We start from the raw sequence: 27,859 nt of genomic DNA on the forward strand, positions 1-27,859 counted from the left end.
TATCATTAATTGAAAATGCCTCCAAACTTCCGGAATCAACACGTGAACCTGCAACAATAGCTTCAGTCAACCAAGTACTTTGAAGTATAGACATTGTAGACTCGGCTATATGCCTTGAAATATTCGATAGTATAACAATATTGTACCGGGTGATCAAAAAGTCAGTATAAATTTGAAAACTTAATACACAACGGAATAATTTAGAGGTAAAAATTTACACACATGCTTGGAATGACAAGGAGTTTTATTAGAACAAAAAAAAAAGTATTGCTAGACGCGTGAAAGATCTCTTGCGCGCATCGTTTGGTGATGATCGTGTGCTCAGCCGCCACTTTCGTCATGCTTGGCCTCCCAGGTCCCCAGATCTCAGTCCGTGCGATTATTGGCTTTGGGGTTACCTGAAGTCGCAAGTGTATCGTGATCGACCGACATCTCTAGAGATGCTAAAAGACAACATCCGACGCCAATGCCTCACCATAACTCTGGACATGCTTTACGGTGCTGTTCACAACATTATTCCTCGACTACAGCTATTGTTGAGGAATAATGGTGGACATATTGAGCATTTCCTGTAAAGAACATCATCTTTGCTTTGTCTTACTTTGTTATGCTAATTATTGCTATTCTGATTAGATGTAGCGCCATCTGTCGGACATTTTTTGAACTTTTGTATTTTTTTGGTTCTAATAAAACCACATGTCATTCCAAGCGCGTGTGTCAATGTGTACCTCTATCTACATTATTCCGTGATTTATTCAATTTTCAAATTTATACTTTTTGATCACCCGGTATTTGTGCTATTCAACAGGCCTCTACAACGCGGAGGAGATGTTATAGATATCATCACTATGTTCCTCTTTACAGGAGCTTGAAGGCAGTTACCATTGAGATTTATGATGCGGCATATAAACTGCAGGTTTCTAAATGGGGGACGGGGGAGGGATCCTAATGTATTTAAATGTTGTGCATGCACCAGAGCACCAGTTCAGAATTGTATGTACAATAATAACTATCACTTTCAAGTAATTCTCTAGGAATTTCCAACATTAAAAGTCAAGACAAATCAATAATGCTGTGTCATCAGTCTTCTTTTTCAGTTTTCGAAACAAACCATTTTCACACAGTAGTGTTGTAACTGCCATCATTTTAGGCAGCACCAGTTTATCATACATATTTTGCACGAAACTGATTGCATGTTATATTTCTTGCAGAATCTCGATGACGCTGTCCTGCCCAATGGATCTCAGGAGGTACCCACATGACGTCCAAGTGTGCTCCCTAATGATGGGATCCTGTAAGTCTGGCATAGATTACACGTCGTAGGATTTTATTTTTGTAGACCACTTTTTTGGAGCTTTTATGTTACTTCATGTTTCTTACAATTATTGAGGGAACATTAAACAATCGCAATACCTATCTTCAAAAGTGTATTTGTCCATTAAGGTTGATTCCACGCTTCATCTCGCTTTCCACATATGGCAACATCTACAGGACATTGAAATACTTTTAAGATTACTGCGAAAAATTTAGTGCTTGTGAAACCACATGCATTTAGGGGAGTGCTGCTGTTAAAATAAGTAGCAAGCATCAGGAACAGGCCCATTATTATGCTTGAGCCCAATAGTACGATTTACGTGTCATACAAATCAGAAGGCCGTAAAAGATTTTTAAAGACTGGTAATGTTTTATCGTTTATAGCTAGCGGTTTAAGTCCAGAGCAAAGCCGTTGCTTCAGTAGCGTGGCTAAACAAACATTTTAGTGGTAGCTTTAGTTGTTAAAGTGTCATGTTGGGCACAATTTTACATAGTTTAGCCGTTAACTAGGCCCCACAGCAGAAGTTAATTTATGTGATAACGAATATCATTGAATCTCACATCGGTCATTAATTATCGTTTCTTATATTTCATAATATAAAATATTTGCAGTTAAGTGTAATATAAGCAATGCACATTAATTTAAATCCAGTGCATTACAAACGTTTTATGCTGACTAAATATCTCTTGAAACCATAACTAGATTGACTGCAGTTAGCCTTTGCAGAAATTGTTACAAAATTAACATTTTACTTTGCATATTACAGTTCAAAAGGGGAAAATAATACGCTCATTGTCATAGTTAAAATCTCAGTGCCACTATTCTGGGATTTTGGTAACACAGACAACCAGCACATTTTTGAATGTCACTACCAGATAGTAAATGACGGCTGAGATGTTGTGACTTGGGGCACAGCATACATGGATTGACAGATTTACAGGTGCTGCACGTGGCAGCCGAACGGCAGGTAATTAACTTTTCATAACTGTAAATGACAACGACATAAATGTGCCAGCGTGTATAAAGCTGACATGGCCTAAATCCAAAACATCTGCACTTGATAATGGACTAAGAAATTAAAAAGTTTAATTTTCACTGGCGTAAACATGTCTTTGAAGGGCAGGCGTCTATCAGCAACGAGTCCAGAAATAAAATTTCAGAAATAAAGTACTGACCTATCCCCCAGTAGATATTGAAATGCCGACAGTGCAATAGCACATCAGGAAGATCTCTCGATGCCTTGCAAAAATTTTCTCTGTATGTGGTCTCCTTGCATCTGATTGCCCAGCTTGTATTTTTCATTCATCAGTCGAATTATTTGTTGGTCATCATTCTGTTGTATCCGTCCTCTTTTCTCCCATTAAATAACAAAGACTAAGAATTTCTCCCCCCCCCCCCCCCCCCCTATAACCATTGCTGGACAACCTTGAGTAACATATTCTTCTACAAGCCCAATGTCCTTTCGAATACTCAGTCTGATAGGCCCCTTCAACCACCAACACTGCATACTGCCATGTCCTAGAGATGAAAACACAGTGTGCCCCATCTCGTTCACCAGACAACTAGACAAACAAAAGCTGAAGATACATGGGGTGGAATTGTCAGAGGAAAACATTCCTCTTATTGCCTGGCCAATGCTTCATAGTCCGAATAGCATGCTTTTTTTCTCTGCCTCAGAACGACATCTAACACTGCTGACATTAGGAGCCATAACATGACAAGTGAGGTTTCTTGTTATAAAATCTATGCAAACTATGGTTTCTTTGAAGATGCTGCCTGTCAAAATACAGAATGGTATGTTGCAGCATGTTGTTAACTGATCAACGCAGTTTAGTAATAGACAACAGTTTTACTAAGTTTTCACTAAAGTCTAAGCCAGTTTAGCTGCTTTCTAGGACTGTAATTAAATGAATACAACTGAATAACAATTTTTGATCCAGTGTTAAAATTAAGAAGCAAAACTAAAACAGAGTAGAAATTAGAACATGGAACAAAGGCCATCAATGGCTTCAGTGGAAAGTTACGGTAATGACAAACAGCTTTGTAATTGAACTGAGGTCCACGATCTCAGAATGATCCTGACAGATTCTGAACTGGTGATATAGTGACTGTGCCGAAGTGACGAATGGTGTTCGCTGGGTACACAAAAAGGCTGTCTGCTTGGAGATGATTGATTTCGGGCAGTCTTATGCTGGACCATGAGGAGGTCCATCTCTGGGCCAGTTGATGTATCTCATCCCACAGGTCTCAGCACTGCTAGATGCGTTATGTCATTTAGTATAATGGATCTGACAATTATTCTTTGTATGCATAAGTACAACTACACGAGGGTTGGAACTTTAAGAGTGGCAACTACAGGGTGGCGCCCGAAATGTGTTACCAATTGTTTCTTTCACAATTTAGGACGCACATTAGATATCCCGCTGGGATCTCTACAGCAGTACCAGCAGAGCTTGGAAAAACAAATGAGTTACGAAATAACGTGTAATTCACGATACTGCCACTAGGAGACTAGTAAGCAGCAATGGCTGACAATGGAAGACTGAAGACACAGCAACGATCGGCAATGTGTTACTTTCTCATGAAACGAAAAGCCTTGTGACTCAGAGGCGTTTTCGGCAACAGTTTAACACACGATGGATCCCTTGCAAGAAAACCATCCACAGGTTGCACGATAAATTTCTACAGGAAGGAACAGTATCGGAAGCGAAGTGACCTCGGCCTAAGCCTGTTTGTTCGCCGGAGAATATTGAAGCGGTACGAGTTGCTGTACAGAGAAGTCCCGGGAAATCGTGTAGAAATGCAGCAGTGCAACTGGGAATATCCAGACGCTCCGTTCAACGCATTCTTGAAAGTGACCTCCATTATGTACCCATACAAGATGACCTGTGTACAGAAGCTCACTGAAGAACACAAACAGCAGAGACTACTGTTTGTTCAGTGGGCAGAGGATAGGGAAGAAACTCTCAACAACGTTTGGTTTTCAGACGAGGCGCATTTTTATTTAGACGATATGGTTAACAAACAAACTGTGCGCATTTAGGTCACTGAAAACCCACAAGTGCTTCATGAACGACAACATTATGCTCCGAGGGTTACAGCGTGGGCAGGAATTTCCAGTCACGGACTTATTGGACCCTTTTTCTTTGAATAAACTGAACAGCGAGCGTTATTTGAGCATGTTTCGCAATAGCTTCATTCCACAGCTTCTTGCTACTGCCTTGCCCTTCAACATGCAGTGCTTCATGCAAGATGGAGCAAGGTCACATACTGCAAACACTGTGTTGGAGTTTTTACATGAACATTTCGACATGCGGATCATTTCACTCAGGTTTCCAGGTCGGTTCAATGACGGACAAAATTGGCCCCCCAATAGTCAAGACCTCAATCCATGTGACTTTTCTTTGGGGGTAACCAAAGGAAAAAAATTTTCCCGAAATGTCCACGTGATTTAATGGAGCTCAGAAGACTTATTCTTCAAGCTTGCAGTGAAATTACGGAAGACATGTGCCAGAGGAAATCACTAACTTCAGTGTTCGTTTGAAGGAAGTTAGGAAACGAAATGGTAAACGTAGTGAGCATGTGCTGAGTTAGAACAAATCTCCATGGACGGCTCTTCATTGTAGTACATGTTCCTTTCAGATTGATTGACAATAAAGTTTATATTCAAAAACAAAATGGTAACATTTCGTGCACCACCCTGTATTTATTTACAGCTCATACAAAATAGATACGTGTTTCAAAGTTTTACTGACCTTCAGAGTAGTCACCAGAATTGAGTATAACCCGTTGCCAGCGATATGGAAGTCGTAGGATAATCTTAGCAGTGCCAGTTGTGTTGACAGTTCGAGCGGCGTGTTCTATTGCCCGACGAATTTGTAGCATTCTGAAGCAAATGCCGTGAAGTGTTTCCTTCACTTTAGAAATCGAGTTGAACTTACGAGGGCTTAAGTCTGGCGAGTGCAGTAGGTGGTATAACACTTTTAGCAGCCCCATCGGTCAAACAAATCAGTAACAGCTTGCACTGTACGTGCTTGAACATACACCTGCAAGATTATGGTCATGTCTTGCAGAAAGTGTCATCACTTCTGTCTCCATGCTGTTCATTTTTGGAACGCAACCTACAACCAGCTTAGAGACAGAAGTGATGACACTTTCTGCAGGACCTGACGACCATTTTGCAGGTGTGGTTGGGCTGCTAAGTGCTATACAACCTACTGCACTCTACTGCATTAAGCCCTCGGGAGTTCAACTCGATTTCTAAAGTGAAGGAAACGACGGCATTCGCATCAGAACTGCTACAAATTCGTCGAGCAATAGACCGCGCCGCTCGAACTGTCAACACAACTGGCACTGCGAAGAGTGTCCTGCGACTTCCACATCGCTCGCAACGGGTTATACATAATGCTGGTGACTAGTAAGAGCTGTAAATAAATAGTTGCCAATATAAAAATTCCAACCCTCGTATATAATTGCATGACAACGATGCTGCTGGCCATTAAGACCTGTAAATAAATATGGTTTAGTCTGAAGAACATTTTCCGCGAAAATTCAGGCATTTAGAGCTCGCACAAAATACAGTGAAGAACCGTATTCTCGTCCTGAGAGCTGGGCGAGCCCAACTCTGTTCCGAAGGGGAGGCCACCTCAGCTGATTGATACTTCCCAACCTAAGCACTGAGTGATCTCGGTGCTGTCTCTTTACTACATAGCACGGCTCTACAGTCTTCGTGCACCATAGATCTGAGAAAAGTTCTGCGTAATCAGACACAAATGACTATACGCAATGCCGTTAAATTTATGTTGGAAGAGGCAAATGATGAATCCCAAATCTCGTTAAACTATGTGCTTGGGAGGGTAACAGGAACCGGTAACTATTTTAATCAAACAATATAGATTGTAAAGAAAGAAGTGGAACAGCTACAAGTACATTCCAAGATCAGTGCGGCCATGCAACATTATGCCAACGTACCATCTGCATCACAAAAACTATCATGTTCCACTATGTCCTTGCTTTCATTGCGTGTTCCAATCTCTCGTCATATCAAAGCACATCATGGATTCTCGAGTAAGACTGTTTTGTCCGACTAGGTGCTGTGATATGGAGACGCATAATGTTGCATGGGCATACATATCTCCAAATCTTTGAACACAGTACATTACCATTAACATTATGGTGAGCCTGTGCTCCCTTGTTATGTGCATCCATTCTGGTCTGATTTCAATTTTATGGACGATAATCCGCGATCGCATCGAGCAGCGCAGGTGGAGGACCTCTCAGGAAGAGATGACATGCGGTGAATGGACCGGTCTGTCGATCCCCCCCCCCCTCCCCCGACTTAAACCCCATCGAGCACGAGTGGGATGCATTGGGGGGCCGTTGCAGCAAGTCCACGCGCACCAACGACTGCGCTGTTGGAGGAATGAAACGCCCTGCCACAAGAACTAACTAACTTCGTGATCGAAGAGAAAGCACGTTGCAAAACATTTACATCTACATACATACTCCGCAATCCACCATACGGTGCATGGCGGAGGGTACCTCGTACAACAACTAGCATCTTCTCACCCTGTTACACTCCCAAACAGAACGAGGGAAAAATGACTGCCTATATGCCTCTGTACGAGCCCCAATCTCTCTTATCTTATATTTGTGGTCTTTCCGCAAAATATAACTTGGCGGCAGTAAAATTGTACTGCAGTCAGCCTCAAATGCTGGTTCTCGAAATTTCCTCAGTAGCGATTCACGAAAAGAACGCCTCCTTTCCTCCAGAGACTCCCACCCGAGATCCTGAAGCATTTCCGTAACACTTGCGTGATGATCAAACCTACCAGTAGCAAATCTAGCAGCCCGCCTCTGAATTGCTTCTATGTCCTCCCTCAATCCGACCTGATAGGGATCCCAAACGCTCGAGCAGTACTCAAGAATAGGTTTTATTAGTGCTTTATAAGCGGTCTCCTTTACAGATGAACCACATCTTCCCAAAATTCTACCAATGAACCGAAGACGACTATCCGCCTTCCCCACAACTGCCATTACATGCTTGTCCCAATTCATGTCGCTCTGCAATGTTACGCCCAAATATTTAATCGACGTGACTGTGTCAAGCGCTACGTTACTAATGGAGTATTCAAACATTTCAGGATTCTTTTTCCTATTCATCTGCATTGATTTACATTTATCTATATTTAGAGTTAGCTGCCATTTACACCAATCACAAATCCTGTCCAAGTCATCTTTTATCATCCTACAGTCACTCAACGACGACACCTTCCCGTACACCACATATCAGCAAACAGCCGCACATTACTATCCACCCTATGTGAAAGATCATTTATGTAGATAGAAAACAACAGCGGACCTACCACACTTCCCTGGGGTACTCCAGATGATACCCTCACCTCCGATGAACACTCACCATCGAGGACAACGTACTGGGTTCTATTACTTAAGAAGTCTTCGAGCCACTCACTTGTGAACCAATCCCATATGCTCGTACCTTAGTTAGGAGTCTGCAGTGGGGCACCGACATGTACTGCGACCACTGGTGATCGCTCACCCTATCGAGAACCACGTCCTGTTTTCTGTAATGTCCAGGGGATCCTCATGAATCGCAGTGGGCTTCAGTGTAATTATTGTCTTTGAATAAAGGGGTCGTTTCCTTTCTTCTCATAGTTTATTTCTTCACTTACTTTCTCTGTCATACTGCAGCAGTTTTCTTTCTATGTGTGGTTCAAGTTTCATCGAGTTATGTAACTTGGCAGTGTTAGATTATTCGAAAGTTACTTTCGTCCATTTACGTTTTGCACTCTAGTGTATTTTTTGGCCAATCTACTTTTTGTATTCCGCCTGGAAGGCGGCGCCTGGGTAGGAGCAGGGAAAGGTAATACACGTCCGTACTGCAGTATGAATTTAAATCACCTTTACTCTAGTAAAATGAATACATAACTTGGAATGAGGTGCGAAGTGTCCCAGCCGTCTGTAGCGATGTTCGTAGAGCTCTCCAGCGCCGGCTAGAGGGCGCTGTCGTCGGTGTCTGTCGTAGAGTCAACCTAAGCCATGGCATTGTAGCTGTTAATATCACATCCCTCCTACCTGAAATGACGGCCCGTCGTTGAGTATGGTTTCTGACGGCGGGTGGAGGGACCCAAGGGCGGCGCAGTGAGGGGGCGGACAGCGGAACTGCAGGGACGCGCTGTCCACCCGCGACCCCGAATTGCTCGCGAGTGGGCGAGTAAAACGCCCCGTGGAAAACCTGCCCAGGCCGCGCACCGCTTCTGGGTATGCTCGGATAAGCAGGCGGAGCAACGACCTCCATGGGCGACGACGGCGGCGTGACGGCAGCCTCAGCGTCCATCGGTTCCGGCACCGTGGAGGAACACGGCGGCGGCAAGAGACGCCCATCCGATGCAGGTGACCGGACCGGCAGTTGCGACGACGGAGGCGCGTGCGGCGGAGGCGCCGTCGGTGGCGTCGTGGGCTGAGGCGGTGGAAGCCGCGAAGCCCCCAATTCTGTAGGAGAACAAGCGGCAGAAAACCGAGGACGACACAAACGAATCTGGTTCCGGTGTCCCTTGATAGTGCCGGAGGGACCAAAAAGGAGAAATAAGGCGCGGCCAAGCTGGCGAAGAATGCGCCCCTGCTCCCAGCGCTGCCTGCCAGAGGAAATGCGATAGAACACCAAATCATGAGGCGCCAAGCCAGAACGAGGTGAAGCAGCGGGAGCGCGCGGTGGCGGGTGCAATAGCTGCAGGTGCGACCGATGGGCGCGGCCATGTAGCAATTCCGCTGGGGAAGTGGTGCCGCGTGGCTAGGAAGCAAGGAAAGTCCAGAGCGCGCACTCGAAAGAGTGCGTGGCGCGCTACTTGCTCATCTGCGACTTAAACGTACGCACGAAGCGTTCAGCCTCGCCGTTTAACTGGGGTTGGAAAGGGGGTTTGGTCAGATAGCGAATGCCATTAGCAGCACAGAACGCATCAAACTCTGAGGACACGAATTGGGGGCTGTTGTCGGAGACAACTTCAGGAAGGCGCTCAATGCAAAAAATATACGTCAACGCCCGAATAGTACTAGCAGACGTAGCAGAAGACATACGGGCAACAAAAGGAAAATTGCTGTACGCATCAATAACTAGCGATCAGCGGGTGTCCCAGAATGGACCTGCAAAATCAACATGAACGCGCTGCTAAGGCGTTGTAGGAGTCGGCCACGCAAAGAAGCGCTGGCGGGGAGCAGATTGATGCTTCATGCAAGATCTAAAGTTAGCAAGCAAATTCTCAATTTGTTTATCAATGCCGAACCAAGTGCAGTGACGACCCGCTAATTGCTTCGTCCGCACGATACCCCAATGACCAGCGTGCAGTAAACGGAGGATTTCCGACTGCAACGAACGAGGTACAACCACACGAGACTGATGATTTTCAGTTCGTAACAAGATAACATCGTGGTTTACAGACAAGTTGTGGCGATGAGCGAAGTAACGTCGAACAAGTGGATCGCGAATCTGCGAAGCAGATGGAGGCCATTGAGTACGAATATATTGCAAACGAATCTTCAAAGACGCGTCGGCAGTTGTCGCGGAAGCAATGCGACGAAAATCCACTGAAAAACCATCAGCTAATGCCTGATCTTGCGAATCAAACATGCAGGACAATTCAGAAGAATCGAACACTTCGTCAGGACCGATAGGCAGACGAGACAAAGCATCAGCATTGCCATGCTGGGCCGTAGGCCGAAACAAGATTTCGTAATTGTAGTTAGTAGCAGTAGTGCAGTACGGACCGGAAGTGGCTTGATGGGTGGAACAAAGACGTCATAGGAATATGGTCGGTAACCAAATAGAATTTGCGACCGTACAAAGAAACCACGAAACTTAGTTACGCCATATACAATACCCAAAGCTTCTTTCTCGATTTGAGAATAGTTTTGCTATGCAGAATTGAGCAACTTAGATTCAAAAGCTATCGGGCGATCGACAGAATTAATGCGGTGTGAGAACCGCTCCGATACCGTGAAAAGATGCATCGACAGCAAAAACAACTGGTTTGGAGGGATCGAAAGAAATCGAACAGCAATCACTCAACAAAGCAGATTTGAGCTTGTTGCAAGCAGCGTCACATTCCGAAGACCAAACAAACGGAACATTCTTACGCCGAAGGCGATGCAAAGGCGCTGCAATCTTCGCTGCATTTGGTATAAACCGAATATAATATGTAATTTTGCCCAACACAGACTGAAGTTATTTTACGTTCCTGGGGGCTGGCAAGTATCTAATCGCGCTGTGACAGCGAGGGATGAATACCCTGTCCGTTAATCATGTGTCCTAAATACTGAATCCCAGTTTGAAAAAAATTGCTCTTGTCTGTTACACTTTAGTCCTGTTTTTAAAGAACAGTAAATAAGGCACAAATTCTGCGAATGTTCGTCAGGGGAACGACCTGATAGAACTACACTACTGGCCATTCAAATTGCTACACCACGAAGATGACATGCTACAGCCGCGAAATGTAACCGACAGAAAGAAGATGCTGTGATATGCAAATGATAAGCTTTTCAGAGCATTCACACAAGGTTGGCGCCAGTGGCGACACCTACAACGTGCTGACATGAGGAAAGTTTCCAACCGATTTCTCATACACAAACAGCAGTTGCCCGGCGTTGCCTGGTGAAACGTTGTTGTGATGCCTCGTGTACGGAGGAGAAATGCGTACCATCACGTTTCCGCCTTGGATAAAGGTCGGATTGTAGCCTATCGCTTTTGCGGTTTATCATATCGCGACATTGCTGCTCGCTTTGGTCGAGATCCAATGACTTAGCAGAATATGGAATCGGTGGGTTCAGGAGGGTAATACGGAATGCCCGTGCTGGATCCCAACGGCCTCTTATCACTAGCAGGCATCTTATCCGCAAGGCTATACCGGATCGTGCAGCCACGTCTCGATCCCTGAGTCAACAAATGGGGACGTTTTGCAGCAGCATGGACTATCAGCTCGGAGACCATGGCTGCGTTACCCTTGACGCTGCATCACAGACAGGAGCGCCTGCGATGGTGTACTCTACGACGAACCTGGGTGCAAAAAGGCATTTTTTCGAATGAATCCAGGTTCTGTTTACAGCATCATGATGGTCGCATCCGCGTTTGGCGACATCGCGGTGAACGCACATTCGAAGCGTGTATTTGTCACCGCCATACTGGCGTATCACCTGGCGTGATGGTATGGGCTGCCATCGGTTACACGTCTGTCACCTCTTGTTCGCACTGACGACACTTTGAACAGTGGACATAACATTTCAGATGTGTTACGACCCGTGGCTCTACCCTTCATTCGATCCCTGCAAAACCCTACATTTCACCAGGATAATGCACGACCACATGTTGCAGGTCTTGTACGGGCCTTTCTGGATACATTTAATGTTCGACTGCTGCCCTGGCCAGCACATTCTCCAGATCTCTCACCAATTGAAAACATCTGGTCAATGGTGGCCCAGCACCTGGCTCGTCACAATACGCCAGTCACTATTGATGAACTGTGGTATCGTGTTGAAGCTGCATGGGCAGCTGTACCTCTACACGCCATCCAAGCTCTGTTTGACTCAATGCCCAGGCGTATCTAGGCCGTTATTACGGCCAGAGGTGGTTGTTCTGGGTACTGATTTCTCAGGATCTATGCACCCAAATTGCGTGAAAATGTAATCAAATGTCAGTTCTAGTATAATATCTTTGTCTAATGAATACCCGTTTATCATCTGTATTTCTTCTTGGTGTAGCAATTTTAATGGCCAGTAGTGTATCGTCCAGATAATTGGAACAACCAGAGACAGTGGAACAACTGCTGCAAGTATGACTGAAAAATAGCAGGAGCCAAAGCACAACCGAACGGAAGGCAGCGAAATGTTAACAATCCATGGCGGGTGTTCATCACAAAATAACGCTGCAACTGTTCGTCGAGCGGAATCTAAGTACGCGTCCCGCAAGTCAACCGTGGAAAAGAATTTTCCCCCACCAAGCTAATCAAAAATGTCTTCAGGGCGCGGTAAGGGAAACGTAGCTACCACTGTGTGGGATTTACTGTAGACTTGAAGTCAGCACAAATACGGAGACAACCGTTTGGTTTCTTCACACTACAGGCGGGGTCCATGGCGAAGCAGAAACATGGTCAATGACACCAATGTCTAGCAAATGCTTAAGTTAAGAAGCTACGGCGTCACACAGGCATGGCATTGTCTTTAACATATGCTGCAAAGTCTGTGGCGCAACCAAGACCATCAGAAAAAGAGTTCAGCAAAATCATCGCATAGTGCGACGACACTGTCTGCATGGTCACTAGCGTTGATGCAAAGTACATTGTCCTGAATTGCGAGGCCAAAAAATTCAAATGCGTCCAGCCAAAAATGTTCGTAGCATCACTAGAGCAGAGACATGGAAAGACACTGTACGGGTCGTTGCACCATACGTTTCTTGCAAACCACACACGCCGAGCACAGGTTTCCAGTCCAGTAAATGTATTCAGCGTGGAATGCTAACGACGAAGTGGGGGCGAATCAAGCAAGTCATACGTAGATCTGTTCAGTAAAGAAACTGAAGCACCAGTGTTCAGCTGCATGCTAACAGATCGTCCACAAATGTTCAAAGTCACAGAAAGTTTCCTCGCATCGCGCTGAATGCGAGAGGAAGTGTCTGGAAAAAATTCACACGACGAGCCGTTGTCGCACTTTAAGCAGAATGCTTTCAATAAATGGCATTAACGTCCATCGGCTGATGTGAATTATCATGGCGGTTGCCGTTGCGCTGACGCCCACGAGAATCACGCGAACGGGAGACAAGTTCGGAATTAGAGTTTCTCTTGCTACACAGCTTGCACATGTCCTTATTACAAAAATAAGATTGTGCTTGACGGGATGGGCAACTATTCAGTAGGTGGGCACGAAAGCAGTTCGGATATGGATTTCAGTTTCTTAGTGGGTGCCTGGTTTGAGAATTGTTTACGTGCGCGCGAGCGGCGCGGCTGGCTGGGCTAGGACCGGGCGAAAGGACACGTGTTGTGCCGCGCTACCAGTACACACACCCGGCCGGGGTCACGTCGAACGCGGAAGTAGCCATATCTAAAGTATCTTGTCTGTCTAGCAAGTCCACTACTTCCTGCAAAGACAGGTTTTTAAATCTGAGGATTTGTTCGCGGATCAAGTGATCCTCCACATTCTGCGTAATAGCGTCTCTAATCATATCCGCATGTGAACGTCCACACGAGCAATTAAAGTCACAATCAGAAGTTAGTCCCTGTAGGTCCGCTAACCAAGATTTATTCGACTGCGTAGGGCCACGCCGGAGATTAAAGAATTTATATCGTGCAGCTACCACATTTACACTGTCACGGAAATGGGAGTTCAAAGCATCAATCACTTCGTCGTAAGTTTTAGTTTCCGGGCGGATGGTGGGAAAATTTCACGAGCACACGGTATAACCCAACACCCGCGTTGGCAATGAAAAAGGCAAGCCGCTCTGTACCTGGTATGTCGTATGCTGCGAACTGTGCCTCGAGCTGGGCGATGTATTCTGGCCAGCGTTCAACGTCCGGATTGAAGGCATGAAATGACGGCGCCGTCGGCGACGGCGTCGGTACAGGCGGTGGCGTCGGAAGCGCCGAAGTAGCTGCAGTCTGTAGTGTGACCAGTCCATTTACGGCAGCAAGCAGCTGCGTCATTTGCTGAGCCTGAAAACGTACAAGATCGGACAGCGAAGCCTGTTCCTGTGGCGAAGCCATGGTGGACACAAATGAAAGTCTATATAGCGAAAGGGGGGAGCACGCAGATACAGTCACTCAAGCAAACGGGGGTAACACAGAAAAAGGAAATGATAGGAAGATCGCCTCGACGCCAACTTTTGTATCCCGCCTGGAAGGCGGCGCGTGGGTAGGAGCAGGGAAAGGTAATACACGTCGGTACTGCAGTGTGAATTTAAATCACCTTTACTCTAGCAAAATGAATACATAACTTGGAATGAGGTGCGAAGTGTCCCGGCCGTCTGCTCTAGATGAAATGGGGAGAATCTGTAGCGATGCTCGTAGAGCTCTCCAGCGCCGGTTACAGGGCGCTGTCGTCGGTGTCTGTCGTAGTGCCACCCTAAGCCGTGGCATCGTAGCTATCGATACCACACTACTATTCGTTATTTTGTAAATAGCTTCATGTACAAGAAATTATTTTTAATACGTCTTCAAGATGATCACTTCTTCGCAAAAGTTTAATGAAAATCATTAACAACTTATCTTCCTTACCTAAATGTTATGTTTATCTTCTGTGTCGGTTCTCCATCCTCAAACAGTATCTTTGGGCCCTTCAGAACATCATATGGGAGTACAACAAAGAAGGTAGGCGAACACCATCTGCAGAAGTCCGGATTTCTGCAATGCTAGCTACATTTGTTTCTTCTTGCGACAAGTTCTTTGAAAATTTTGTAAACTCCTCAGTGTGGGATTTGAAATATTTTAGCTTAGCCATCAATTTTGCATAAACAGATTCTGGCTTTCCTCAACCGTTGCACTACCTGCTTTTCACCTTTCAGACAAGGACCTAACGTCAATGATTTCCTCAGTTTTGTTATTTACTTTAAGATTTGCCATGTTGATAACGAAAATATTATGTGAAAAAAGTACACAACGAACTGTACTAGAAATTAGTACAACGTAAACAACAACAAAAGTGACTTTCGTGCTTCGGCAACACGTTTGACGAAGTGCTGGATCACACAAACGCTGTGATATGCACTCTTGCTCATCTGCAAGTAGTATAACTTCAGTCTTACTTCGGTCGACTGTACAGAAGTGATCGCGAGCATAGCTATTTTGTAGTACGTACTATCCGGTTCAGCTGTACTGTACGTCTGTAAACGTCCAACTATCATCTACCGGGAAGAGTGGGGAGGGTTCTTCAGTGGCTCGGTCGCCTTGTCCCGGTCCTTCTCGGCTCCACTCCTAATGACTTATCAACAGATGAGTCGCAACAAAGCAGTCAGTTCCTCTTGCTGATATTCTATTCACTCATTCATATACGCAGTCCGGGCCGCCTCATGAGTTAGTATTCACCAGGTGATTCAAAAGCTCTCCACCTGGCCTATCACACACTAATATGATCAGTTACTATCATCAGAGCATCTAATCGATATGTAGTTTCTAAGACTATACTGTATGCTCAGGTGCGGGGTCTTTCCTACGCGAAATAGAATATGTGCATTAGCAAGCTTCTTTGATACTCCATGAAACACTTTTTCGTACAACATCCCAGAAATTAAGTAACACGGTCGTAGGTAAAGATACTTTGCCTACAGTTTCCCTTTCCTTGCAGCGTCTTCTGAGTGGGCTATTGTGACGATATCCACCCAGATACTCTCTCTTGATTTTTTATTTATTTTATTTATTTTTATTTTTATTTTTTCAAGCAATGCCATGATTGTGAGCTATATCGTCCTTTTATATTTTTCGTTCTATTCAGTTGCGCGATCAATATGTTTCACTAATTTCCCGCCGGCCGGAGTGGCCGTGCGGTTCTAGGCGCTACAGTCTGGAGCCGAGCGACCGCTACGGTCGCAGGTTCGAATCCTGCCTCGGGCATGGATGTGTGTGATGTCCTTAGGTTAGTTAGGTTTAATTAGTTCTAAGTTCTAGGCGACTAATGTCCTCAGAAGTTAAGTCGCATAGTGCTCAGAGCCATTTGAACCATTTGAACTAATTTCCCAAATAGCACGTTGCATGCCGCCTATTGGAACGTGTAACTGCAGTCGGTCTTATAACAGAAGACAAAGTGAACATAATTGTTATTTCCATTTGATTCTTTGTGACGTTCTTCATTTGTTTGTTCCTACTCATGTGACGAGCTAAATTGTACCTCAACACAAATCAGACGTGACTGTTCATATTGCCGAAAACGTATTTTTTCTGAAGTATTCGTGTGTTCAATTTTCAGAGCACACTAATTCTCCTGGAGAAATACGTCTTCGGGAATGTGAACAGTCACGTAAAAATGGTGTCGCTCTGACATCACTTGGCGCCAGATCAAATAATATTAATTAATGTTAGTTAATTTACCTTCTATTATTGATTTTATGTTGTATAGAAATGATTTTGCCTCGTTCCATCTGAATTTAGTGAATATTTGATTTCCACCAGTTTCATTGTGGATTTCAGTAAATGTATTAACCAAATTACGAAATAAAATACTTGTATACAATCGATACCCTAAATTATTTTGTACCGATAGAGAGTTGCAATCGGTCAGTACCTATAAGTAAAACTAAGAACGTGGCATTTTTAGATATTCATCCAGTAAGAAGAAAAATAATCCTCCATAACAAACCGATAGAACAGGTGGCCCATTTTAAGTATTTAGGATGTGAAATATCGTGTGATGAAGATATGTATATACAGAAAAAAGTAATTCTTATGGGCGTATATGTGGCACAATTAGAATGACACTTAAGGGAAAACAAGGCAAAAGACAGAACTGAAATTTTATAAAGCCACTGCCATTCATACTTTATTATATGGGGCAGGAAGTTGGACTTTGATAAATAACGATTTACGGCAACTAGAAGCATCGGAAACCTAATTTCTAAGATCTGTGGAAGGCTACAATGGGGAAGACAAAATTAGAAACGAAGTAATGAGCGAAGAATTGAGAATATAACTAGTATCCCAACAGGCAATCCAATACAAATAAAAATGGAGAGAATATCTATTTCGTATGTCACCACAAAGACTTCCTAAACTAGCAATGGGTTATAAAGCATGGGGCAAGAGAAGTGTGGAAATGCCAAGGATTTACTTATTTAATCGTATGGCTAGGACTCCCCGTCGGCCAGGCCGTTCGCCGGGTGCCGGTCTTTCAACTTGACGCGACTTCGGTGACCTGCAGTCGATGAGGATGATAGGATGACAGCACAACACCCAGTCCCTAGGCGGAGAAAAATCCCTGACCTAGCCTGGAATCGAACACGGGCCACGCCGACCATTCAGCTACCGGGGGCAGACAATACCAAGGATGATATGTTGAGACGGGAATAGGCTTTAGGCCTAAACCTGGAGTGGCAGAAGGAGATGAATGAATCTGATTGTCAGGCAAGCCAATAGGCTATCGATTTCTAACACTGCTTAATAGCTCTACGAGTGCCCTTTTCAGTGGCATAGAAGGAGTTGAAGTTAAGAAAAGAATTCTAAAATGGCTCTGAGCACTATGGGTCTTAACATCTGAGGTCATCAGTCCCCTAGACTTAGAACTACTTAAACCTAACTAACCTAAGGACATCACACACATCCATGCCCGAGGCAGGATTCGAACCTGCGACCGTAGCAGTCGCGCGGTTCTGGACTGAAGCGCCTAGAACCGCTCGGCCACCGCGGCCGGCAAAGAATTCTCAAGGCAGTATACTAAGCTCATTGTGGAATGTCTTCGCCAGTTCCTAGCGAGTTTCCTAGAAGTTTTTTCACGAGTCATTATGTTGCAGATGGTTGGAAGACTGATGACGTGGTGCTCCTGTGGAAAGACGGCGACCCTGTGCAGATCATGAGCAACCTACACCTGTCGCTCTTCACTCTTGAGAAGTTCCTCACGGACTACTGCAACACCGCGACGACCACAGGTACGGCAATGGCCTCTACTGGAGCATCGGCCGCTCTGACCAGGGAGAGAGAAGGGTGATGGTAAAGATGCAACCAACAGTCGCACTCTCTAAATTTGTGAAACTGGATCTATCGGTCGTTGAAACACTAACAGTTAGACCTTACTGTGTTCCTAGTCCCATTTGATCCCTTTTGACGACCATGTGCTACAATATAAAAGAATGAGAGCGACAGAGGGCTAACTCATAATTGTGGTGAACAGATTTTCTTCCGACTCATAACACAATCCTTGAAAACAGATGACGTTGAGTATGGTAGTATAGGCACCTAGGAGACAGACAGTGCATGAAGACCTTTTATATCCGATAACCTATCGCTTACTCTACAATTGGGTTGATATTTTGCAATATTCAACTGTTGTCACTATATTTTTTATCGTATCTAATAAAAAGTTAATGTTGTTAAAACAGACCACAAGTCCGCTGACGTGGACAATCTAACCAACCATACGAGAAGGAGGCTGGTCAGAAGCAGCGAAAAAAAAAATTGCATGACGTTAGCTTATTTTGTTAATTTTATATTTCACACGACCATATTTTCTAGCGTAAATAAAAAATAGAAAGTCATGGGAAAAGAGTTACGTAATAAATACAATGTTTCAACAAGAATCCACAATCATGTCAGCTAACAGGAAGAGACAAGAATGTTATCTAAATATACTTATTCTTGTTGATTGGGTTTGCATGGTAAAAAATGGGAAAACAAGAAACCTATTTTCGTTTTTCACTAGGGGTGCGGCAAGGTGGCTTTTACGTCTCTAATTATATAACAAGTCGCTATTGCCACGTGACCAAATTCCGTCAGTGACTGAAATTGCAATCGGTTGGTATAATGCTTGCATATTGATAAAACATCAGTTCTACCGTTAACAGATATTTTTTCCGCAGTTTATGTGTTTTACATCCGCCAGTACCTCGTCTCCTACCTTCCAAACTTTACTATGTGGACGGTGCGTGAGTCGTGCTTCGGTAGCTCAGCTGGTAGAGCACTTGCCCGCGAAAAGCATAGGTTCCGAGTTCGAGTCTCGGTCCGGCACACAGTTTTAATCTGCCAGTAAGTTTCATATCAGCGCACACCCCGCTGCAGAGTGAAAATCTCATTCTTTAAGTATTTGACTTCAGTATTCCTTGCATAGTGAAATACTCAAAAAAATCCCAATTTCGTCTCCTTAGGAGTCGAATTTCTAACAGTCCCTTCTTAACCGAGAAGCCAAACATGAGTTCCAGAAAATGTAACTTTAAAAATGCTGACACACTGAAAGATATTCGTAAAACACTTCACTACCTCTTTCACCCACTTAGGAATTAAATTTCCGAAAACAGTGAAATGTGAGTTTTTTATTTCTAAAATAGAAGCCGAATACCAATTCTTCATAGCTTTAGCCTTAAAAACGCTCGTATAATGAAATCTTTCCATAAAAACTTTCATGTCCTAGTTTACCCCCTAGGGCTTGAATTTCCAAAAACAGTGGAACACGATTTTTATTTTTAATCGTGAAGCCAAACTCAAATTTTCATAGATTTGACATTAAAAATCCTTACGCAATGAAATATTTCACCCCATTAGTAGGTTTAATTTCCGAAAACACTGAGACACATTATTTTGTTTTCATTTGTAACCGAGAAGTCAATTACCAATTTTTAGTAGTATAGCTTTAAAAATACTTAAGTAGTTCTCTAATAATTATTTATTTTCAAAAATAATTTTAGTCATTTCGAAAAATTCTGAAACATGTATTTCTGTATTTCTGACAGAGAAACCAAATATCAATTTATGTAGGTTTACCTTCAAAATGACCTTAATAGCGACATATTTTTGAAAAACATTTCATCGTCTGTTACATTCCTTTAGGGGTGGGATTTCGAAAAACGAAGCCAACAGTATAAGATAAATAGCTTCTCCAATTTTCAAATTTCCGCCCTTAGCCGTTTGGGTTGGGCAGTAATGAGCCAGTGAGACTAGGTGGCCGTTATCAAATGCGTCTCCATTGCTACAGGTAAGTATCTTAGTGACCCACCGCAAATGACATGTAAGTAATCGAAATTAGTCGTTAGGGGAAGGCATTAAAATAACTTACTTTTAACAACCAACAGCCTATACGGGAAACGTAACTTCTCTCAACAATGGTGGAAAGCTCTGGCGTTTCCAGACGGTGGCAGTGATGAAATACCGCGACATTTCGGCGACTGTGACATTCATCATCTTCTGAAGCAGAGGTTCCCAACAAAATTTTCTCGACGACCCCCTCATCGAGCATGATTGGTACCTTGTCATATCACAGTATCAAGTACCTAAAAAAGCCAAATTAAGAGTCTTTTTATACGTTTACTGGTACTTAGAAAAAACATTGACATATTCATTATCGAAAAAATATTGAGCTTAAAACTTTTCCAATTTAGCCATCATTGTTTTTGTTAAATTTCTGATTATCGCTCAAAATCTTTGTCTTCAAATCTGGGTCTTTAGTATAACAAACTCCTCAAAAAAATGAAAATTGAGTATGAACTGAAAATGACAGGAAAAAATTAAAACTGAGTGTATTGGTCTTTCAAGTGTACTATACTTGAGACTGCATTGAGTAGACATGTGTGAAACATAAGAAAACACTAATTTCATACAAAGTATTATTTATTTGAAAAAATACAGTTGCAACAGAGTACTCCATCAGTATGCAGTTAGTTTTTATTTTCAGTTCTTAATGAGATGAGTTCAATCTGACCTTTGAGTCAATTATTTCTGAAATATTAGATTCCAAACTTGAAACTTTCACTCTGAAATCCGACTGTATGTCGAGCCGATTCCTATATTTGTTTTTCACGAAACACGTGGAAGAAAATGCTTGCTCACACCGATGTTTGGTTGGAAATGGAAGGATATTTTTCATTGCCTTATCTCCAAGTTTCTTGTAGTCTTTGGGTGCCGATGCCCTGAAGCCTGTAATTTTATCACCGATGAAAATGTTTATCGTCGTACCACATATGGACAGATCCACAAGTTGATCTTGCTCATCTTCAGTGACGTCTTGGATTTTGTCTATTTCTTCATTGCTGAAGGGATTTCGAATCCATCTGTCGTCAGTTTCAGGTTCAGGGAAATACTCTCTAAAAGTGGTGGCTAGGCTACGTAGATGCTCGGTTACATTGATCTTGATCTGGTCAGGCAAACTCTTATCTGATGACTCCAAGAATTGTTTTAAAGTAGAAAAGTTAGTTAGTGGCTCATTTTCTATCCTTGACGCCCAGATCTGACACTTTTTGACCATAGCACTAATATTATCCTCAACTTTGAACATGTCTACACTTTTTCCTTGTAAACTCAAATTTAACACATTCAAGTGTTCAGACACATAGCTAAGAACGCAACTGAGCAAAGCCAAGAGAAGTTAGTGAGAAAATCCGCGTACTTTGTGTCAAGAAGGAAGACACGAACCTCGTCTCTAAGGTCAAAAAATCTTGTCAAGATCCTACCTCGAGAAAGCCATCCAACTTCTGTATTAATAAGAAGTTGCTCATGCTCACTGTCGATCTCTTTACACTCTAGAAAAAAGCTAGACGCAGAAGTTAGCGTTCGCTGAGACTCAGCTCATGCAGGAAGTGGCCAAAACAAAAAATCTGTTATCGTACGAAATATATTTAATATATTTTTTTAATCTAATAGCATCTTGCGGACCCCTCTGGCATAGCTCGCGGATCCCTGGGGTGCCGTGGACCACCTGTTGGGAACCACTGCCATAAATTATGTGGGAGTACGCATTAGGAATGATTTAAAATGGAATGTTCATATAAAGTTGATTGTCGGTAAAGCAGATGCCAGACTGAGATTCATTGGAAGAATCCTAAGGAAATGCAATCCGAAAACAAAGGAAGTAGGTTACAGTACATTTGTTCACCCACTTCTTGAATATTGCTCACCAGTGTGGGATCAGTACCAGACAGGGTTGATAGAAGAGATAGAGAAGATCCAACAGAGAGAAGCGCAATTCGTTACAGGATCATTTAGTAATCGCGAAAGCGTTACGGAGATGACAGATAAACTCCAGTGGAAGACTCTGCAAGAGAGACGCTCAGTAGCTCGGTACGGGCTTTTGTTGAAGTTTCGAGAACATACCTTCACCGAGAAGTCAAGCAGTATATTGCTCCCTCCTACGTATATCTCGCGAAGAGACCATGAGGATAAAATCAGAAAGATTAGAGCTCACACAGAGGCATACCGACAATCTTTCTGTCCACGAACAATACGATTACTAAATGATCCTGTAACGAAGCGCGCTGCTCTTCGTTGGACCTAGCCTATCTCTTCTATCAAACCTATCTGGTACGGATCCCGCACTGGTGAGCAATATACAAGCAGTGAGCGAACAAGTGTACTGTAACCTATTTCCTTTGTTTTCGGATTGCGTTTCCTTAGGATTCTTCCAATGAATCTCAGTCTGGCATCTGCTTTACCGACGATCAACTTTGTATGACCATTGCATTTTAAATCACTCCTAATGCCTACTCCCAGATAATTTATGGAATTAACTGCTTGCAGTTGCTGACCTGCTATATTGTAGCTAAATAATATGGGATCTTTCTTTCTGTGAATACGTAGCACATTACACTTGTCTACATTGAGATTCAATTGCCATTCCCTGCACCATACGTCAATTCGTTGCAGATCCTCCTGCATTTCAGTACAATTTTCCATTGTTACAACCTCTCGATATGCTACAGCATCATGCGCAAAAGCCTCAGTGAACTTCCGATGTTATCCACAAGGTCATTTGTGTATACTGTGAATTGCAACGGTCGTACGACACTTCCCTGCAACACACCTGAAATCACTCATAATTCGGAAGACATCTCTCCATTTAGAATCACATGCTGCGTTCTGTTATCTAGGAACTCTCCAATCCAATTACACAATTGGTCTGATAGTCCATATGCTCTTACTTTGTTCATTAAACGACTGTGGGGAACTGTATCGAACGCCTTGCGGAGGTCAAGAAACACGGCATCTACCTGGGAACCCGTGTCTATGGCCCTCTCAGTCTCGTGGACGAATAGCGTGAGCTGGGTTTCACACGACGGTCTTTTTCGAAACCCATGCTGATTCCTACAGAGTAAATTCCTAGTCTCCAGAAAAGTCATTATACTCGAACATAATAAGCGCTCCAAAATTCTACAACTGATCAATGTTAGAAATATAGGTCAATAGTTCTGCACATCCGTTCGACGTCCTTTCTTGAAAACTGGAATGACCTGTGCCCTTTTCCAATCCTTTTGAACGCTACGCTTTTCTAGAGATCTACGGTACACCGCTGCAAGAAGGGGGGCAAGTACTCTATGTAAAATCGAACTGGTATCCCATCAGGTCCAGCGGTCTTTCCTCTTTTGAGCGATTTTAATTGTTTCTCTATCCCTCTGTAGTCTATTTCAATAACCATCATTTTGTCATCTGTGAGACAATCTAGAGAAGGAACTACAGTGCAGTCTTCCTCTGTGAAACAGCTTTGGAAAAAGACATTTAGTATTTCGGCCTTTAGTCTGTCATCATTTGTTTCAGTACTGGAACTGGCCGTAGCCTCAAAAGCGCTTCCAGGTAAGTTACTGCAATATGACGATGTATTACTATATTATAGTATTTAGTTTTTGACGTTGTCCATTATGGACAAATCGTAGTTGCTTTTATTCTGAAGGAGGTTGGTTTATCCCAACTGAAACCTAGGTAACTCTTAATAAACATTGCAACTGAGGCTGTTGTTAATTTAAAATTAACATTTATATAGTTCCTGAAAGGGCCACGAAAAGTTGAAAATATTGATATGTTTGTTGTCAGATTTTGCAGTATTAGTGGCAGAGAGGGGGCGGATGCCATTCTTGTCGCCATCCCTCTCACCATCTCTCCAGAATGAAATCTGTGCATTCGGCATCCAATGTTGTCACATGTGAAAGTGTGAGTACGTCTCCTAAATGTTTGCGAATCGTGTAACGGCACATTGGTACCAGTCAAATATTGATCTAGTCGGACGTGGGAAACCGCCTAAAAACCACATTCAGGCTGGCTGGCACACCGGCTCTCCTCGTTAATCAACCAGACGGATTCAATTTGGGGCCGGCGAGCCTTCCCCAATTTATAACGCGCGTGCGGCTGTCCAAGCGGGTCTGTTTGCCGCGAAAGATGTGCCTGATTAATAAACAGTTCTAGTTCGCACTGGTCCACTGGTTGTCAGATGTTAGCCATTCAAAGCTATTCGCACTATAGCTTGATAATTTGAAGCAGTTCTTGTTCTGCAGTGCACTTTATGAACTACACTACTGGCCATTAAAATTGCTACACCAAGAAGAAATGCAGATGATAAACGAGTATTCATTGGACGAATATATTATACTAGAACAGACATTTGATTACATTTTCGCGCAATTTGGGTGCATAGATCCGAAGAAATCAGTACCCACAACAACCACCTCTGGCCGTAATAATGTCCTTGATACGCCTGGGCATTGAGTCAAACAGAGCGTGGATACCTTGTACCGGTACAGCTGCCCATGCAGCTTCAACACGATACCACAATTCATCAAGAGTAGTGACTGGAGTACTGTGACGAGGCAGTTGCTCGGCCACAATTGACCAGACGTTTTCAATTAGTGAGAGGTCTGAAGAATGTGCTGGCCAGGGCAGCAGTCGAACATTAAATGTATCCAGAAAGGCCTGTACAGAACCTGCAACATGCGGTCGTACATTATCCTGCTGAAATATAGGGTTTCGCAGGGATCGAATGAAGGGTAGAGCCACGGGTCGTAACACATCTGAAATGTAACGTCCACTGTTCAAAGTGCCGTCAATGCGAACAAGAGGTGACCTAGACGTATAACCAATGGTACCCCACACCACACGCTAGGTGGTACGCTTCCAATGTGCGTTCACCGCGATGTCGCCAAACACGGATGCGACCATCATGATGGTGTAAACAGAACCTGAATTCATCCGAAAAAATGGCGTTTTGCCATTCGTGCACCCAGGTTCGTCGTTGAGAACACCATCGCAGGGCCTCCTGTCTGTGATGCAGCGTCAAGGGTAACCGCAGGCATGGTCTCCGAGCTGCTGCTGCAAATGTCGTCGAACTGTTCGTGCAGATGGTTGTTGTCTTGCAAACGTCCCCATCTGTTGACTCAGGGATCGAGACGTGGCTGCACGATCCGCTAGAGCCATGCGATAAGATGCCTGTCATCTCGACTGCTAGTGATACGTGGCCGTTGGGATCCAGCACGGCGTTCCGTATTACCCTCTTGAACGCACCGATTCCATATTCTGCTAACAGTCATTGGATCTCGACCAACGCGAGCAGCAATGTCGCGATTCGATAAACCGCAATTGCGATAGGCTACAATCCGACCTTTATGAAAGTCGGAAACGTGATGGTACACATTTCTCCTCCTTACACGAGCCATCACAACAACGTTTCACCAGGCAACGCCGGTCAGCCGCTGTTTGTGTATGAGAAATCGGTTGGAAACTTTCGTCATGTCAGCACTTTGCAGGTGTCGCCACCGGCGCCATACTTGTGTGAATGCTCTGAAAAGCTGATCATTTGCATATCACAACATCTTCTTCCTGCCGGTTAAATTTCGCGTCTGTAGCACGTCATCTTCGTGATGTAGCAATATTAATGGTCAGTAGTGTATTTGTCCAATGAATAACCGTTTATCATCTGCATTTTTTCTTGGTGTAGCAATTTTAATGGCCAGTAGTGTACTTCGCAGCGATGTGCGATCGTCCCTTTAATAAGAGGCAGACAGGCCAAATATATTCACTTAGTCACACACGCGGGCTCGCACGCGCACGCACACACGCGCACACACACACACACACACACACACACACACACACACACACACACACACACACACACACACATATATATATATATATATAAAAATTTTCTAGCTCGCAGTCAAATAATAGAAATAATAGTTTTGCTTAGAAGCTGGGTGACAGGTCTCAAGCTGTCGGCACTTTGCCTTGTTGCAGGAGACTACAGCTGCCTGAAGGTGGAGCTGCTGCTGCGGCGGGAGTTCAACTACTACATGATCCACGTGTACCTGCCGTCGTGCATGCTGGTCATCATGTCGTGGGCGTCGTTCTGGCTGGACCGCGGCGACACCGCGTCCCGCCTGTCGCTGGTGGTGGCCGCGCTGCTCATGCTGGCCGTGCAGGTGTCGCGCGTGTACGCCTCGGTGCCGCAGGTCGCCTACACCATGGCCATCGACGTCTGGATAGGCGGCTGCTTCACCTTCGTCTTCACCGCGCTGCTGGAGTCGACGCTGGTGAGCCACGCGAGCCGTTCAGACCTGCTGCGGGAGATGAAGGAGCGCGGCCAGCTGCCTCGTATGGCCACGGACACGACGCTGGACGACACCAGCCTAACGTCTCCTAAGGTAAGCCTCCACTTCGTCTAGATACACACAGTCTGCCTCTTCACTCCGTGTGCACACCTGTGCGAGCGATGCCATTTGCAAAACTCTTATATTACACTACTGGCCATTAAAATTGCTACATCACGAAGATGACATGCTAAAGACGCGAAATTTAACCGACAGGAAGAAGATGCTGTGATATGCAAATTTTTAGCTTTTCAGAGCATTCACACAAGGTTGGTGCCGGTGGCGACACCTACAACGTACTGACATGAGGAACGTTTCCAACCGATTTCTCATACACAAACAGCAGTTGGCAGGCGTTGCCAGGTGAAACGTTGTTGTGATGCTTCGTGTAAGGAGGAGAAATGCGTACCATCACGTTTCCGACTTTCATAAAGGTCGGATTGTAGCCTATCGCGATTGCGGTTTATCGTATCGCGACATTACTGCTCGCGTTGGTCGAGATCCAATGACTGTTGGCAGAATATGGAATCGGTGGGTTCAGGAGGGTAATACGGAACACCGTACTGGATCCCAAAGGCCTCGTATCACTAGCAGTCGAAATGATAGGCAGCCACGTCACGATTCCTGAGTCAACAGATGGGGACGTTTGGAAGACAACAACCATCTGTACGAACAGTTCAACGACGTTGGCACCGGCATAGACTATCAGCTTGGAGACCATAGATGCGGTTACCCTTGACGCTGCATCACAGACAGGAGCGCCTGCGATGGTGTACTCAACGACGAACCTGGGTGCACGAATGGCAAAACGGCATTTGTTCCGATGAATCCAGGTTCTGTTTACAGCATCATGATGGTCGCATCCGTGTTTGGCGACATCGCGGTGAACACACATTGGAAACGTGTATTCGTCATCGCCATACTGGCATATCATCCGACGTGATGGTATGGGGTGCCATTGGATACACGTCTCGGTCACCTCTTATCTGCACTGATGGCACTTTGAACAGTGGACGTTATATTTCAGATGTGTTACGACCCGTGGCTCTACCCTTCATTCGATCCTTGCGAAACCCTACATTTCAGCAGGATAATGCACGACCGCATGTTGCAGGTCCTGTACGGGCCTTTCTGGATACAGAAAATGTTCGACTGCTGGCGTGGCCAGCACATTCTCCAGATCTCTCACCAATTGAAAACGTCTGGTCAATGGTGGCCGAGCAACTGGCTCGTCACAATACCCCGGTCACTACTCTTGATGAACTGTGGTATAGTGTTGAAGCTGCATTGGCAGCTGTACCTGTACACGCCATCCAAGCTCTGCTTGATTCAATGCCCAGGTGTGTCAAGGCCGTTATTACGGTCAGAGGGTACTAATTTCTCAGGATCTATGCACCCAATTTGCGTGAAAATTGAATCACATGTCATTTCTAGTATAATATATTTGTCCAATGAATAACTGTTTATCATCTGTATTTGTTCTTGGTGTAGCAATTTTAATGGCCAGTAGTGTA

General features: G+C 44.2%; 1 protein-coding gene across 1 annotated transcript in view; it reads left to right on the forward strand.

Annotated features, from left to right (window-relative positions):
- The window catches only part of LOC124594351 (glutamate-gated chloride channel-like), a 180,465-nt gene that overhangs the window by 89,454 nt on the left and 63,152 nt on the right, over window positions 1–27,859 (forward strand). The window contains exons 6-8 of the mRNA XM_047132721.1: window positions 1,212–1,294; window positions 17,808–17,942; window positions 25,993–26,399. Of these exons, the coding sequence (XP_046988677.1) occupies window positions 1,212–1,294; window positions 17,808–17,942; window positions 25,993–26,399 (625 nt within the window). The remainder of the gene's footprint in view (window positions 1–1,211; window positions 1,295–17,807; window positions 17,943–25,992; window positions 26,400–27,859) is intronic.

Source organism: Schistocerca americana, chromosome 1 (genome assembly GCF_021461395.2).
Source record: "Schistocerca americana isolate TAMUIC-IGC-003095 chromosome 1, iqSchAmer2.1, whole genome shotgun sequence".
Taxonomy (NCBI): domain Eukaryota; kingdom Metazoa; phylum Arthropoda; class Insecta; order Orthoptera; family Acrididae; genus Schistocerca; species Schistocerca americana.